Source organism: Sphaeramia orbicularis, chromosome 14 (genome assembly GCF_902148855.1).
Source record: "Sphaeramia orbicularis chromosome 14, fSphaOr1.1, whole genome shotgun sequence".
Lineage (NCBI taxonomy): Eukaryota > Metazoa > Chordata > Actinopteri > Kurtiformes > Apogonidae > Sphaeramia > Sphaeramia orbicularis.
In genome coordinates, this window is record NC_043970.1 from 25,582,250 (window position 1) to 25,600,101 (window position 17,852).

Here is a 17,852-nt window from a genome sequence, read left to right on the forward strand (position 1 = left end):
ACAGAAATGTCTAAAGAGAAGTACTTGAAATTAAAAAAAAAAACAAAAAACATATTATGCGTGTTACTATTTCAAATGGTTTAATATGTCTGTATAAATCCAATCTGTACATTTTAATGCACATTCATTCATTCGTCTTCAGAACCGCTTTATCCTCGGAGAGGGTCCCAGGTTTGCTGGAGTCTATGAGCAAATTTGAGTGCACATGTGTAAATGATAAATTGAGGCATAACATTTTAAAACTGCACTTATTTTTCTTAAGAAATGACAGGTTGTTCATGTTACTCATTTTTTAAAGAATAGTTTGTAAATGTAAATATTTTCATACTGTAATTCTACCTTTTTCATTCTAAAATTTAGAGGAAAATTTAGAGTTGACATTATTTATAGGTTATTATTTTACTGCTCTGGTCCCCTTGAGATCATATTGAGGTGTATGTGGCCCTCGAACTAAAATGAGTTCAACACCCCTGCTTTAAAGGTTCAGAGTGTAATATTTTGTGACATCTAGTGGTGACTTTGCAGCTGTGGCGGATGCTTAAAAAACCTAAGACAGTGTTTGTTTTATCCTTTTTGGATGAAAGGATATTAACCCTCAAAGACCTAGAGCTATTTTTGTGGTGACCTCCAAATCAATTCTTCCCTTCATTTAACCCTTTCTATGTGCTTTATCATCATTTATTATCTTCTGTATTTCTCAGCAAAAACAAGAATCTTCCAATATTTAACCTATAAGGACCCAGTGAGACTTTTGTGGCAGTTCCCAAAATAATTTTTCTCTGTTTAATCTTTCCAAAGTGATTTATCACCATTTATTATATTATTACCCTCTGAATTTTGCATTTTTTCAGTGGAAATCATCTATTTTCCTATGTTTAACTAAATGATAATGTAGATGTTCATAAAACCTCTAAATTCAAAGGTTATTAAATCAAAACAGAAAAAAAATGAAGAAATAGTGTCTTTTTCAGTCCAATCTGTCATTAACTGAACATAAACCCAGTGTGTCCACCCACTGTCATTTATGAAACTCCATGGGTTTTACTGGTGAGTCAATCTTGTAGAAGATGATGGTGTTTCCACGGTAACTACAGAGCCTCTGAACGTCCAAATGGGTCATATCTGATGACCATGAAAAGATGACAAACTGTATTTTACACCAATTATTGACATGGAATGATAGGATTAGTGGATCAACAGTTTAGATCAGTAGATGCTTTTGGTCGACGGTGGATGTTTAGGTCTTGATGGGTTAATTTACATCAGTCATGTAGATGTTCATAAAACCTCAGAGTAAGTTCACAGGTTTTTATATCAGGACAGAAAAAGATGTAGAAAAGGTGACATTTTCACCAAAATCTATCATTAATTGAACTTAAAAGCAAACATCTCCAACCACTGTCATTTTACTGGTGAATCAGTGTTGCAGAAGATGATGGTGTTTCCATGTTTATGACGGAGCCTCTGAACATCCAAACGGGTCATATCTGATACCAGTGAAAAGCTGACAAACTGCATTTTACCATCATCTTATTCCACAATACAAACAAACCACAAATTCTGACCTATGTGTTCCCTCTTTTTGTGCTTTTTTTTTAATCTTACTGTCAGCACTCAGGGTTTTAACTCTCCAGTCTTAAAAACAGTAAAATGCAATTTCAATTTTATGCTCAATTTTATTGTCATGAAATTCCATTAAGTTTCATGAGAGCGGGTGCAGTAGTTTTTCAGTAATAATATTAAAAGGCAGTTGTGATCATATTATCCCCTTGGTGGAAGGGATACGAGGCTGCATGAAGCTTCTCTCTGAATGAAGATGGGATTATAGTGTTTGTTTAGCATGATATATTAAATCAAATTAACAGATAAAGATCCAAATATACACCAGTGTCCAAAAGTATCTACTGATCTAACATGTTTAATAACTGTAGAACCACTAATCTTATCAATACATGTAAAGAATTAGTGTAAAATACATTTTGTCATCTTTTCATGGTCATCAGATATGACCCATTTGGACGTTCAGAGGCTCCGTAGTGAACATGGAAACACTGTCATCTTCTACAACACATGTCAAACATGTGGCCCGGGGGCCAAATCCGGCCTGCCAAATGGTCCAATTCCACCCTTGGGATGAATTTGTGAAATGCAAAAATTACACTGAAGATATTAACAATTAAGGATGTTAAAATCATTTTAGGCCATTTCAATCTAAAAATAATCAGATCAGTAAAATACTATCATAATTACCTATAAATAATGAAAACTATATTTTTCTCTTTGTTTTAGTGTAAAAAAAAGTTTCATTACACAAGAGTATTTATATTTACAGACTAGCCTTTTACAAAAAATGTGAATATCTTAAATGTCTTAAGAGAAGTATGTGGAATTTTAATAATATTCTCCCTGTTATTTAATGTTTTGTGTATTTGTAGATCCACTGTGATCTCTAAGTTGTGATTCACATGTATAAATGATAAACAAAGGTGTAATATTGTTAACATTGCACTTATTTTACTAAATAATTTTCAGGTTGTTCATATTTGTTCATGTTATGTTTGAGAACAATTCATAGATGTAAACATTTTCATTACAGAATTAAAATTTTTTCACTCAAAAGTTATTATTTTCTTATTATTTATATTATTTTACTGGTCCGGCCCACTTTATATCATCAGGCTGTATGTGGCCCCTGACCTAAAATGAGTTTGACACCCCTGTTCTACAACATTGATTCACCAGTAAAACCAGTGGCATTGGATCAATGACAGTGGATGGACACATTGGGTTTATGTTCAGTTAATGAGAGATTTTACTGATAAAGTCAATTTTTCTCAAGTTTTCTCTGTTTTTGGTATGATAACCCTCAAATGTAAGCTCAGCATGATGATTAGAGTACATGATCAGGAAAATAAATATAGGAAAATATTTGATTTTCACTGAAATAGATGCAAAATGACGATATTATGATAAACAGTGATAACTCCCATAAGAAAGGATTTAGAAAATAGAGAAAAATTAATATACGAACCCTCACAAAAGTAGCACTGGGTCTTTCAGGGTTAAAAAAGATCTGACAGAACAAGTTGATAACAAAATTATCAATCTGAATTTATTTATTTATGAATTATGGACAGTGCATATTAATGAACATCTACAACTACTGCAGCTGTAAATATCCCAGATTGTAGCAACAGTGCTAATTTCCATCTGTAGTCCCTAAAATGCATATACTGTCTCTGAATATTTAACAGGTGGTTGGTAATAGTTACAAATGTTAACATGTGAATAATGACAGATATAGCTCTAAGTGAAATTATTAGGCTCCAACAAATTATAAAGTAACATAAAAAAATGTAAGCAAAATATTTAACCTAACCTGCTTATTCAGTTTGTCAGACCTGCAAGAATATGAGATATGAGAGACATAAATACACAATCATGGTTCATAAAAAGTCAAGAGTCCACACAAAGAGCAGCTGTGTTATGTTTATTGTCACAATAACAACAAACTGAAATGACATTACCAGGAATATTTTCATTTGTCTATAAGTCAAACATTTCCTACGATACACAACATATCCAAAGTCTCTAGATAGATACAATCATAACGTACTTTAAAGCTACATATGGCACTACTGCACGTAATATTTTATTTGTGTTTAATTGTAGATTCACAAACATCTTTATTAACAACAGGAAGGTGCATTTACACTTGTGCTTCAGTGTCATATTCAGTGTCAGCAGTCCACATATCCTAACCGGTGCATGTTTTTTTTTGTTTTACAATACTGAATACACATAGCTATGCATACACAACGAGCACAACGCACAGGGACACAGTGCTGTGACTGCTGTCTGCATCCAGGACTGCTTAAATAATTCAAATGTGCAGGAAGGTTTTTGCACACAATGGCAGGCATAACCCCCACAGAACTGACATTCACTATGTCCACTACAACAAACGACTGTCACCATTTAATACACACAGAAAATCTACTCAGATCTGGAAGATTGAGAAAGTTACTTTAAGGGATACGTCCTCTCTTAAACAAAATGCAACATGCTTTTATGGAGTCACTTCATTCAAGGTATGCAAACACACAGGATTTTACTCCAAAATTAAAAATGCTAATACTTATCAATACACCGTTAAATATGCCAGAGAGACAAGTCTTTACTTTTTTTGTTAGAATAAGAGAATGTTGACAAAACGCAGGTAAGTTCACAAGATGTATGTATACAAACCTTTGTTCACCTCTTATGTGACTACAGTTAAAAAAAGCTATACCAAACCCCGTCTTAGACCATATAGTGTATCATTCACTGTGACTAGATCAAACCTGAATTTCTGAGTAAAATGCTGGAATTCATGTTTCTACCAATGGAAATTAGGTGTCTGCATTCACAAAAAGAAGATCATGGAAGTACCAGAGCTAAAGTGCTAAAGTACGCTGTCAGTAAATGTTCTGTTTCTGCACAGTGGATACAAAGGTATAGTCACATACTGAAATTCACTCCACAGAGGATGAAAATTCACTTACAGATATGCAGGTTTATAGAAACATTAAAATGCTCATGATTCAAACCATACCCAGATCATGATTTTAGTTGTCATTAGATATGTTTTTATATGCTAGATACGTTTAACTTGTAGCCATAAAGAATTATTACATTACAACTTTCTTCTTAACAGCCACAACTGGGCTGAAACAGCCACGAAACAGTCCCAACATATCCGTGAACTCCTCTGTCAAAGTGAGCTCTTTCTTTCCTGTTTGAAAGTCTCCATCTTGAAAGGGCGACCTGCTTCGCCTTAAGACTCCTTTCATTTCTGAACTTTACCGTTCATGTCATAAGCAGGAGGGATTTCAAAGCATTAAACAACACCGCGCCCATGGTTGCTTGTTGTAAAAGGAACATTTGTGCCTCTGTTTGCAGAGCACCATGCTGAAAGAATCGGCCTACATGCCTCCCTGTGGGCATGTCACCGTAGCTACACCAGGCCAGTCTGCATGTGGACGTGGAGCGGGTAGGGGTGATAGACGAGCGGGGGCTGGGCCTGAGTAATAAAGTAGCTGTTGTAAATCGGTTCTGTCATGTAAGGTGCTGGCTGATAGAAACAAGTGACGTTGGCCGTGTTGGGAATGGCGTTCTGTTCACCCAGAACCCTCAGCGCCAGAACTGTGATCATATTGAGCGTCTGTCTCCTCTCGTGTCCCATCAAACAGACAGTGCTTTCATCAATCACACGCCTCAACGTCATCAGGTAGTCGTATTTACTCGTCTCCTCGTTGCCAATGAAATGGCATTGGAGGTAGGCCTCAATTTTACGCTGCTGCTCACTGACGTCAGGAAAGTCAATGAAGAAGCGGGAGCACATGTAGCGCTCCAGAGACTTGATCTCGGTCTCGCTGGCTGGTCTAAAGTTCCGTACCAGCAGGTCGCTGTATTTCAGCAGCCCACCCCCTCGGATCTCCTCTGGGTTGTGGGTGGCAATGAGGCGGTTTCGGAGGTGATCCAATGCCTGGTTGAAGTCTCCGTACATACACTCTGCTTCCACTGTGAGGGTGGGTTCCCCAACTGCCCCGGTCCATGAGCAGGACCCTGGGACGGCCTCTGCTGGTTCACTTTTCTGTTCAGCAGCAGGTTCTGTGGATATGTTTGCTACACATGTGCTGCTTGGAGTCTCTGAGTCAGGAGGCTTCTTTGCATGTTTTGGCTTAACAGTTTGTTCAACATTTTCATGCGAGTCAGCTTCTTCCTGAAGAGCAATATCTGGGTTACATGGGGGAGTTGTGAGGGCTTCTGTATCTCCCAAAGTCTCTGGCCTGGAGTCTTGTACGCTGTCCAACAAAGCAGGCTTTTGCTGAAGTGGTTTGGGTATTTCTATGGGAGGAAAGAGCTGTGTTGTGAGATCTGACAAATCAGTCAGTAAAGACCATTTCTCAGGGAGCTGTTGCTTACTAATGAGTTTTCGTGACATTTTTCTTTGTAATTTCGGGGAGGGGCAGTAGTCTGGTACAATGTCCTGTGATGTGCTGCACGTTTTCTTCGCTGGAGGAGGAAAGGAGAATTCCAGATGTAAATCTTGTAAGCCTGAAGTGTTTTCAGTCCTCTGGATAACCGAGTCTACTTTAAACTGAGTAATGTCTTCATATTGGTCTATTTCCTTTGAGGCAGTCTTTTCTGTGTGTGTTCTAGATGGTGGCAGGGAGGCTTGTGATTCAGATAGCTCTTCATTACTCTGAAGCTTTAAGCACGCATGTATCATCGCAGGATCCCTGACTTCTGCAAATAGAGTTTTAGGAGATGAAACCAAAGGATAATCGCTATGGAACTGGCCTTTCTCCTCTACGTTTTCTTCACATAGCTCAAACACAATGTCCTCCTCTGAATTAACGTCCTCAATATCACCCACATCCTCTTCCTCCTGCTCAGGCGGCGACTGCAAGTTAACACTATCAGGCACTAAAACCTGCTCCTCCTCAGGCTTTCTGTCTACATTCTCAGCCTCTGCATATGACAGCTCATTCTCAAGCGCAGCAACAGCTTCATTCTTACATGGACTTTGTTCACTGGTTGCCATTTTGGAATCTTTCTCAGCATCTTCTTCTACTTCCTGAGGAATGGTTGCTTGCTCTTGCTCTTTGTTTTCATTCCCGTTGTCGGATTTTGACATGTTTTCAGAATTCAGCGACAAATTCACCCCCTGTCTCCTTTCGGTTTCCCAGTAAGACTCCAGCATTCGATCTAAAATAATCTGAAAGGAGTCCACGCTGAACTCGAACTGTCTTCGTAGGGAGCTGACAAACCTCAGCCCCACAGTTTTGGCTCTGTTGTTAGATAGAGAGATGAGGCTCCATCTATCATGCTCATTGAACACTTTGACCATCTTTTGCACATATGCCTCTTTCATTGTCAGGCAGGTGATTTTTCTTCTGTTAACTCCACAGGGGAGGAGGTCTCGGAGGCTGCCCAGCACCACCTCCTTAATCACCTGGAAATCCTCCTGTCTGGGCAGCTCCACTCCAAAAATGATGTCTAAATCTCTGTAGCCCAGACCGTTATCCCTCACCAGGACATGACTTGCAGTTGCACCGTTAAGGCGTATATCTTTAACCTGGATATCTCTTTCGACCAGCCGATCCTTCACCACACGGATGATGTCTTTAGCTCTCACCTGCAAAGTAGGAAAATTTCCACGCCCATGGATGGGGATGACTTCAGTCAAAACCTTGTCCAAAGCCTGGATTTGGTCAAGGGTTAAGTTATGGAACCTCTTCTCCGTTTGAAGCTCCATCAGCCTTTCCTTAAAAAAACATAAACAAAACATGTAGCATTTATATCAAATAGCTCAGGTAATAAAGAATTAAAGTTTGAAGCAGTGCAACACAAAACAGACCCTAAAATCTAATCTAAAAACCATCTTTTTAGAGTATCGTACTAATGGAGCAGCCTTGCCCTTTTCTCTGCTGTGTGAGCTGCCCTTTTCAAATGGCAAATCAAAACATTTTTTCTTCACACATTGCCTGTTTTCCCCCATGCCAGTGTCCTGTCTACACGCTTGATCCTTAGGAATATTTTCACCTCATTTGTTTACTTAAAGGTGCTGGAAGACATCTGCATTTTCCTCTGCTCATCAAGTAAATAAATTCAAAACTATTCTGAAGGTTTTTGTCACTGATACAGTCACCTTTGTACCTTTAAACTGGCTGTATCTCCTACGCTAAACCTGAAGTGAAGTCACCACTGCGTTATACTTTCATAAAGTCAGCTGGTTTGATACCAGTAGGTGGCAACAGTGTTGTATTAAATAGCTCACTTAACTGAATGGCACAGATAATCACATAGTAAATGCTATATTATATGCTAATGGCAATGCAATGAAACTAAATTAATTTTCTAATGTTGACCTGCCTTCTTATTTGATAGCATTTGAAACAGGCAACTACAAATGTGCTGCCACATTAGTGCCTCAGAACAGGATTAGATTCCTCAAGTTAATGACTCCAGGGCTGTCATAATAAAAGCATGTTTGTGTCAAATTGATGAAGAGAACAAACATATGACTAACAAACTATTATAAAGGACAAATGTGCTTACTTTAGAACCCGCCCACAATCCATTGTGAGCCTTGAAAGGGACTTTTTTCAAGCAGTACATTCCAGTAGCATTATACACATCATCAGCTGGTTGTTATGTCACTTGACTTGTGGGTCATACTGAAAAAACATTCAGTAGTCAGTCTTAAAATTCCTCTATCATCATATGGCGGTTATTCCGTTTTGCAGCATTCATTGATTTTAAGGGAAACACATCAGTCTTTGAGTGACTGAGAGACAACCTGGTTAAAACATCTATAGGACACATGCTAGACATGTCTAATACCGCATCTATGCATTATATTATATTATATAAAAAAGGCTCTTTCAAGTCATACCAAGCAAAGCACATCATGCTGTGCTTATACAATAAACTGCATAACACTGATAATAATGCTGCTATTAAACAGCTTGCTTTCAATTTCTGCTGTTCCATCTTCTCAAAATTGCATTTAGAAAAAAGTCTACAATCCACAGGGTGCTTTAGAAGATGAATGTGCAAACAATGTCATATTGCCCACTGTATACCATGCACTCAAAGAAGTGTGGCTGTATTATCCCAGTTATCCAGCTGATATCACAGTTTACTGATATCTCCAGCTACAGGCTATTTAATCATTTATACTATTACGAGACTGTCAGACCCAACAAAGGTCCAGTCAGTCAACGAAACTGAAAAATGTAGATGTAAGTGTACTTTTGCAGAACAGCATTAGAAACTTTCTTGCAAAAATAGGCCTAGTTAAGCAAGTCCATGTCTGAGGCATTAAAACGCACTGCAGGTGGGTTTTTTTTTTAGTTTTTTTTTTAAAGGAACTATAAGGATACTGTAAAGACGCACTGTTTAATTTTTATTAATGTACGAATTGTAGCCAGAATTATTGAAGTGCGTGAATAATTTAGAACCTGCATATGTTTTGACGTTCTTTTGAATAAGTAACATTTCACCGTATCCAGGTCGTCCTGACCTGATGATGCTGATACTGACAACAGCCGCACGTACGTCATCATGTGCTGCGTGCAGCAGATGTAAACAGTCTGCTGTAAATGTCAACATGAATCGGTCATTAATAGTGTAAATGTGAGGGTAACACATGGCCCACAGCAGCCTCTAGTGCATCTCTGGGGTTACATCAGCTCGGTCCTGCAGCAGGACCACTCTCCTGCCACTTGGCTTCTTTATAGATAAGACTATATGAGTCATACAGCTACTGAATGAAGCATCACTCGTTGGCTCTCCTGATTTTTCCCTGTGCGCAAAAACGAGTCAAAATGCATCACTGAAGGTGGAGTTTAGGTTGTGAGATTCATGAAATATTTAGTCAAGAGATGTGAAAAATAAACTGCATTATAAAATATAATAGGCTACCCAATATGATTCAACCTATATAGTCATGATGTGAAGCTACATGTATAACGATAGGCATTTATAAACACTGCCATGACCAGCAACAATGAGCACAGGCCACAATGTTTTCCTGCATTCAGGATATTTTGTCCATCACTCAACTCAGAACGCGCATGCATCAACTGCGTTAAGTAATCCAGTAATTAGTTCAACATCAACACATCCTGCTGGGTATTTTGATTTGATTCATTTTCGCTTGTAAGTTAACACTCTATGCAGCCTAAATGAAAAGGCTGATATTTAGGCTGAAACTAAATGCAAGACAGAAAAACAATGACATTAAGGGCAATTTGACAATGAGACACACAACAGCCGCACATTTTTATTTTTATTATTATTTTTTTTAAATTGAAGAAAACTCACCTGGTCTGTAGTCAAATATAAATGAAAACTAAATCCAGAGTAGAAACGCAGTCTAAAACAGAAACAGTGAGATATCCAACAGGTTTATCCGACCCCACTGGAGAGGTTGATGTTGAAGTTAACACGGACTGTTTCCTCAGCACAGGAGCACTGTTTCCATGGCAATCAGGCGTCACGAAATTTACGGTAAATCACGACGCTCGTTGTCTCAGTAACTACCAAGTGACAGCCGCTCAACTTTCAAACAAACAAGCTCCCTCGGTGTCATCCACACGCATGTTTACAGTTCACCCCAAAGTTTTACTTTTATTAGAGTGCACAGAGCAGTAAGAGGCTGAAGTACCGGCGTGCCACCGCACTGCCGAGCTGTTGCGGGGTGAACATCACATCAGACGGAGTGAGTCATCCTCTCTCCCCGCCGTGATCCACACCGTAAATCTAATCATCAATCAACCGCTCTCACCGCCCACCACTCAGCCGGTACATCCCCACAACACATCCCCAACGCACCGTGCTCTCACAAGGAATACACACATTCACCTAAAATGTGGATAAAACCATAAAAAGTTTGTTTTTTACGGCTAACAGCTGGTGTTTTTTTCTTTTGATTCACATTTTGCAGAGGAGGGAGGGAAAGCTACCCCGTGACGTTGAACGGAATACCGCTACCACGTGACCCTGACGTCATTGATATTTTGGTAAGACACCCGGAAGTGCAGAAACAGGCGAAGATCGAAACCCAAAAGACTGAAGTTTTCACCGCCGAGTTTTACCTCAACTGACAGCATTTTCGACAGCGGTGTGTAAGAATTCGATCGTGTTGTACTTAGATTCACAAACAGTCGCCTCAACATGTCAAGCATGGAGAGTATCCTTTAATATTTGGGTAAGAAAGCTTCGTAACGCTGTGGTGTAACGCTGGTGTAAACAGGCTTCATGACTAAACATAACTATCGAGTTCGATTTATGAGTTTTCGACATGTGAAACCTATCGATAATGTTTAGAATTGACGACAGACACTAAGGCGGTGTTATTTATACACCTGAGTATCGCTCTGTCAGTCAGGCGTTGGACCACGGGACAGAGCTGGCCCGAAGGCCTTAAAGTCAACAATACATTTATCTGCAAACAGCAAACAATCGACTATTTAGTCCTGTGCTGTCTGTCTGTACAGCAAGTATTGAAGACAGGAAATGATGAATATCAGCCGTGTATTTCGATATTACGTGTTTTATCAGATTAGCTATTTTATCACAGCTAACTTCCCTGAAAGTTAATCAGGAACAACACGCAAACTAAGAACGGATTTGTAAAACTAGCAGTAATTGTAAGGCTAATGCAACTTTACCCTTGGCTTGTGTTTAACTAAACCACACGCCTTAATGTTCTTCAACCTTAAACCTGTTCAGCTGGAAAAAGTACACATCTAAATCCAGTACTGTGTTAAATAACTGCTTCAGGACAGTAGACAGTCTCACCATGTGATAGTAATTTTTTAGTTTTTCTTTTTTTTATGTGAAGTGATTCCTTAACCTAGTATCTATTGAACTTCCAAGTGCACTAAGCAGAATGCAAACATCTTTATTAAACCTTTAAAAAAACCAATATCACCATCTGTGGCTGAAGTGGCTATTTTTCTAAAAATATTCAGTAACCTCTAATTCTACCCATATGCTTTAAAAAGTCAGGTTAAGTGAAGTTGATCAGATTTTCAGTGGTACTACATAGGTCTTATTTGGACATTCTGCTGCTTCATAATGAATGTGTTTAGGCTGTTTATTCATCACAGTTTCCTAATTTGAGCCAATAAATGGCTCTAACTTGCATTGGAAAGGTTAGATGTGGACATTAATTCTTTTGGAAGTCTGTAACATCTATGTTTTACTTTATAAATAAGAAATAAAAGTTTCTGTGGTTGCACTTTAAAAATATAGATCTACAGTATTTTATGCCTGTAAATTCATTTATTTCAGACAAGCAAATGTTAGACCGGGACGTTAATGAACCTAATGAAACAGGTTCTCCTAAATCAGAATGTTTCACACTGGATGCCAACTGATATGATAGGAATACTGTAGAAAGACCTGTACTAGTTTGCTCTAGGTCTGTGAGACATTAGCTTAATCAAAAACAAGATTTGTGACAATTTTAAGTGGCTCTAAAGTATTGACAACAGGTTTTATCATTTTTCTTCATCTTTTTTATAACGGAACACGTAAAGTTACATGATTGTTGACGTCATGTATGACTATGATAAATGTTAAATGTTGTACTTCATAAATATCAGATCACAATTTCAGAAACAAAATAAATAATAGTGTTTTGATTATTTTAATTGAAAATCCACACTGAAAAATGACATTTTCCTCCTCATGAACAGCACATACAACATATATAAGTGACATGATTTTTCCTTCTCACTTTGCATGTATACGCTTTGCATGTATGCAGGTTATAAATGTTTCTGACCACAGTGAAAAAAGTTAAATTAAAAGTCCTAATATTGTAAGATATACTAGAAGCCTTGGGGTGAGGTTTGTATTATTAGCCCATCTGCTCCTGAATTTGTGTCTAATTGAGAAATTATAAACTAATGATCTTTCAATATAACAGTGGTCTTTTGCTCTTTGTTTATCCTCAAGGGCCTCTTCTATTTAATATATTTATGATATATTTAGTTTCATGACTCATTGTTACAGAGAGGAAATTGCAATAACTACAATGAAGTGATTTTGAGTCTTAATCTACACATTCCCAAAGAGTTAAACCAGCTCAGAAAATGAGAAACAGGTGTTTTGCGGTCTGATACATACAGTAAATATCCAAACCTTTTCTCCCACCAAAACAACAACACTGATTGAAAACTGTCTGGAAGTATTTGCTCTTTTTGTTTGGACTTTATCTTTAACTTCCCATCACAGAACATCTCTTCAATTTAAAATTTGCTGCCAAAGAGCTCAATAGAAATTCTAAGAAATGTGACAAAGAGGAGAAAGCAGAGAAGCTTAAAGTCAAAAAGGTAAGTAATGTTTCTAAAGTTGTAGCAGACCCTAATTCAGGTGGTGCTTGGAGCAGAAAATGAAGCCAAACTGCTGTTGTCATTTCTTTGCCAGGCCATTCAAAAGGGGAATATGGAAGTTGCAAGGATCCATGCAGAAAACGCCATCAGACAGAAGAACCAGTCGGTGAACTTTTTGAGGATGAGCGCTCGGGTAGATGCGGTGGCAGCAAGAGTGCAAACTGCAGTTACAATGAACCAGGTACTGAACAAGTACTTCACAACCTGAAGATTTACAATTCAGTTGGTATTGTCGTATATGGAGAATCTTGGTTTTCATTTTTCAGGTCACAAAAAATATGGCTGGAGTTGTGAAGGGCATGGATAAAACTCTGCAAAGTATGAATCTGGAAAAGGTAAAGTGGACTGAACACATGAAATAAAACTACCTTTACCACAGTAATATCTAAGCACAATCTTATAATTATCTATTTGTTTAGATTTCAGGCCTTATGGACAAGTTTGAGCACCAGTTCGAGACTCTGGATGTTCAGACTTCCCAAATGGAGGACACTATGAGCAGCACCACAACACTCACAACGCCACAGGTACATTTCTCTGCTCACTTATTATGTTCCACTGAATTTACAAAGACATTATGACGGTTTTCCATCCAAAGGACTATCTACATCCACTACTACATGAATATTAAGTGGTCATTCTTAACATCATTATTCATGTGGATCATTTTTACCCTTCAAAGCCTTTCATTCCACTGTTCCTCATTTGGTATTTTATTGCTGTTTTCCATTTAATATCCCTGTTTGTTGCTTTTGATTCAGTGCATGTTACAGTCTCCTTACAGCGCCACATATCAACTAAATATTGCACTTACTTGTTATTGACACTGACTTTTTTGTTTTCCTCAATATTTCAAGATTTTTATGAATTCTCTGCATTTTGGGTTTTTTTTTAATGCACACATTGCTTTAAAGACTGTTGGCTGTGAATCTAATGTGTGTTTCAGAACCAAGTGGAGTCACTGCTGCATGAAATGGCTGATGAAGCAGGGTAATGTTTTTTTTATATCCTCTTTGTGAAGTAATATGAATAACATGGGCAGGTTTATGACAGTCTGTGCATCATTTTTAGGTTGGATTTGAACATGGAGCTTCCTCAGGGACAGACAGGATCAGTGGGTACCAGCGTTGCCTCTGCAGAACAGGTACACTTTGTCTTCTCCTTCATCTTCTTCATTTTCATTTTCTTTGTCTTTTTCTTTTTTGCTCATCCTTCTTTTCTTGATCTTCTCTTCTTTATCTTCTTTATCTGTATGGTCTTCTTCCTCATCTCCTTTGTTTTCTTTGTTTTCTTCTTCCTTTTCTTCATCTTTGATGTCTTCATCATCTCTGTCTTCATCTTCTTGGTTCATCTTCTTCACCTTCTTCGTCTTCTCCTTCCTTTTCTTCATCTCTATCTCCATCTTTAGCTTCATCCTCATTTCCTGTGTCTTTTCCTTTCTATTTTTTCCCCATCCATCCTCTTGTCTTTATCTTGTTCATCGTTAGGGTCTTCTTCCTCATCTCCTTTCTTTTCTCATTCCTTTTCTTCATTTCTCCTTGTCTTTGTTCTCTTAGTCTTTGTCTTCATCTTCCTGGTTCATCTTCTTTGTCTTCTCCTTCCTTTTCTTCATCTGCATGTCTATCTCCATCTTTATCTTCATCTTCGGTATCTTTTCCTTTATATTTTTTTCCCATCCATCCTCTTGTCTTTATCTTGTTCATCCTCAGGGTCTTCTTCCTTCTCTCCTTTCTTTTCTCATTCCTTTTCGTCATATTCCTTGTCTTTGTCCTCTTTGTCTTTGTCTTCATCTTCTTGGATTTCCTCATGTTTGTCTTCTTCGTCTTCATTTTCTCTTTCCTTCATCTCTCCTTCATCTTTGTCTTCATCTTGTTCTTCTTGGTCTTCTCCTTCTTGGTTTTCTTCATCTCCTTTTTCTTCTTTCATGGTCACTAATTCCTGCATTTTTCTTTCCTCGTCCTAAGGATGAACTGTCTCAAAGGCTCGCCAGACTCAGAGATCAGGTGTAAAGGAATCGACTGAACCGGCACCGTGAAACAGAGCTGTCAGCATCTGTACACTACGTGAAATAGCGCTCACTCCACCTCATATGTATATTACATCTTCTCTCCCTTTTCATGTGTCTCTGTCAACAGGCCTTTCTGTGGTGTTTTAATTTCGTGGCCCTTTTTGACTCTATGTTCATAATAAACTCACTCACAGGGATTTCTTGCTGTTGTTTGGATATCTTTGTATATACTAACACAAAATCTAGTGATAAAAACACAATGTCTTTCTTATAAATGCATATTTAAATATGTAGAGTTAGGAACTGCATTCATGAATCCAACACGTGGAAGATATTATCAGTTGTAAAAGGGCCAGTTTCATCAAGCTTTGTGAACTTTATTAAGGTTTTGATTATTTGTTCATATGAGCATGAATCCAGCAAAAAATACATTTATCTCTTCTTGATATCAGTGTGAGAGCCCCTCATTCTCTTGTTTAATGTCTTTATTTTATTTCTACATATATTTTAAGAAGATACTGAAAGATTAGTCCATGTCTTTGGCTGATCACCTTCATTATGTTCCTTGATCATTTGGGTTGGGTTACAGTAAGTAAAAAATAAAATTTTATAATACTTTTATGTCTTTGTCTTTCATTCATTTTCCCATATAAATTTACACATACAGTAGATGTGAGTTAAAGCTGAGTTATTCAGTCACGATTTATTTCTGCTTGGATTATATTGAGACGATGGCTTCATTTTTTATGGAGCTGAATAAAATACACACTGAACTGCACAATAGTAATAGAATAATAAAGGGTAGTTAAAGGTAATAAAATAACAGAAGCTTAAGCAGTCATTAAAGTACAAATCAACTGAATCGGCTAAAACAAGAGCAGCTAGAAATAAAATATGACAGGATTAAAAGCCTGATGCCTCAGGATAAAACATTATGAATTGTAGATGAACAGAGACTAAAGGTAGATTTTCATATCTCAGTAGAAACAGCTGGCACCTGCAGCATAATGCAATCACATAAAAAAGCACACATTAAAAGACATTGGAGATTAAAACAAAAATAAAATTATTATTGTTACATTAAATTACAAATCATAGAATTTACACAATTTTCAAGAAAATAAACTAGTAATACATACAAAAGAAAATAAAAATAACCTGCAACATAATACAATCATTTTGTTTTAAATCACACATTAAAAGACGCTGGGGAAATGATTTTTTAAAATATATAATTATGTTAAATTGTTTAAAAAGTGGCAGAAATGATACAGAGCTCATATGATTTTCAAGAAAATAAAACATGAATGCCTACAAAAGAATATACAAGAAACCACACACAAAAAGAGCAACAAAACAGATACATGATGGATCCCAATGAAACATATCTAGTACATTATCTGGACTAGATAATTAAACCCATATCAGATAGGATGCGTAAGTGGTGAATTAGTGTTTCTTCAGGGATAAATTAAGGAACTGCAAGCAACTGGCACTTCTGTTTGATGTTAGTAGCAGTGATATGATACCGGGAGTAAACAACAACAGCATGGGTCTGATAAATAAATAAAACCCAGTGTCACATTGACAAAAGGGCGAAGCTCAAGATAGCACTGAGTTCTATCACAAAAACACAAGAATTAAGAGAGAATTATGGAAGTGTTTAATAATTTACATGAAACGCTTGGTGCAAATGGAGGCATGGGACTGCAGCTGATAGCAGAACAGGTGATGTGTTCATGGTGTTAAGTGGCTCGTTTGATGAAGGTGATTATTTCTGACCAATGATGTCACTGGTAATGACTTGTCTCTCTGCCTCCTCCACCCAAAGCAGACAAGTCGACCAAATTAGCAGCTCTCTGACCGTGTCCTCTGTCTGCTGCCCCAGTGTCCCTCCCAGTCACCATATTCCCCTTGTTTTATGAGTTTCCTTTGTTCAATTTGCTTTTAATTCTTCTGAATCTTTATCGCCATCCCAAATGTAAATTGTTGTAATATATGATTATGATGATATACATTGGTATTTATTTATTTGGCCCTTACTGCTTTGCCTGTTTACACCATGAAATACGTGGGCTGTTTCCGGCGGAGACAGGAAAATATAGTCTGATTCAATATGCTCCTGCAACTCAGAATAATTCAGATTTTAAATATACTTGCTTTTCCCGCTTTGGTCATTCCATTTTTTTTTTTTTTTTCATTCTATTCCTTTTTTTTCATTCCATTAATTTTTACCTCAAATTGTTCCTGTTTTAGTTAATTAATTTGTGTTTTCTTTTACAGGCTGCGATAAATTTATATTATTTTACTGAATTGTCTTTTATTGTTTACATTTTTCAGTTTTCTTTTAGTTTAATTTTACTTCATTACAGTCAGTAATATACTACCTACAATGTACAGTATTTGCTCATTTTAAGTAAAAGCTCTGTGAATGAATCCAAATATTCCTTTGGGATGCAGTGCCACAGTTTACAAACAGCAGGTTGAATTAGTTAGAAGCTGTTTAACAATATCTGCAGCAGTCATGTTTTTATTTATATGATATAACTGTAGTAATAATTGTAAAGTTAGATCCAGTAGAGAGCTTAGGTTTCGGTAAAGGTTGTTCATTTGTGTTAAACAGTTTGATTTTAGCAGCAGCTATTTACATGAATGCATGTTGCAAATTATTATCATGGATTTTTGGATGTTGAGTTCAAATTTCAACCTAATCCTAGAAACAAGCAGATGCAAACAAGCAGGTTTATTAAACTAACGCGTGTTGAATTAGAATAACCAGCCTATATTAGTACAACACAATTTTAACTTGGGTGCAGTGAAGTTAATCTAAAAAAGAGCTTTAAATTTGGGTAATTTCGTTTTTTTTTTTTTGTTTCTTTAGTTTCAGA

General features: G+C 37.2%; 2 protein-coding genes across 3 annotated transcripts; one reads left to right on the forward strand and one right to left on the reverse strand.

Moving 5' to 3' along the window:
- Positions 1 to 3,475: 3,475 nt before the first annotated feature.
- LOC115432703 (uncharacterized) lies at positions 3,476 to 10,462 on the reverse strand. Of its 2 annotated transcripts, none has more exons than XM_030153630.1 (2): positions 9,877 to 10,462; positions 3,476 to 7,312 (listed from the first exon to the last, which is right to left on the reverse strand). In XM_030153630.1, exon 2 carries the CDS (start codon positions 7,301 to 7,303, stop codon positions 4,997 to 4,999), a length of 2,307 nt encoding a protein of 768 aa, XP_030009490.1. In that variant the 5' UTR covers positions 7,304 to 7,312; positions 9,877 to 10,462; the 3' UTR covers positions 3,476 to 4,996. The 2 variants fall into 2 exon arrangements, with proteins under 2 accessions (XP_030009490.1, XP_030009491.1); XM_030153631.1 differs by having other exon boundaries at positions 9,873 to 10,462.
- A 107-nt stretch (positions 10,463 to 10,569) lies between these two features.
- On the forward strand, positions 10,570 to 15,585 carry chmp1b (charged multivesicular body protein 1B). The gene is made up of 8 exons (XM_030153639.1): positions 10,570 to 10,744; positions 12,799 to 12,896; positions 12,991 to 13,137; positions 13,223 to 13,291; positions 13,376 to 13,483; positions 13,903 to 13,946; positions 14,028 to 14,100; positions 14,921 to 15,585. The coding sequence occupies exons 1-8, from the start codon at positions 10,729 to 10,731 to the stop codon at positions 14,963 to 14,965; spliced, it is 600 nt and encodes a 199-aa protein (XP_030009499.1). The 5' UTR covers positions 10,570 to 10,728; the 3' UTR covers positions 14,966 to 15,585.
- The last annotated feature ends 2,267 nt before the right edge of the window (positions 15,586 to 17,852 follow it).

Bases quoted from the DNA above. Each gene is read 5' to 3' on its own strand.
- LOC115432703 (XM_030153630.1), bottom strand. From the start codon at position 7,303: ATGGAGCTTCAAACGGAGAAGAGGTTCCATAACTTAACCCTTGACCAA.
- chmp1b (XM_030153639.1), top strand. The intron at 13,138-13,222 runs GTACTGAACAAG...TTCATTTTTCAG, and splicing joins CTGCAGTTACAATGAACCAG to GTCACAAAAAATATGGCTGG. The intron at 13,292-13,375 runs GTAAAGTGGACT...CTATTTGTTTAG, and splicing joins AAAGTATGAATCTGGAAAAG to ATTTCAGGCCTTATGGACAA.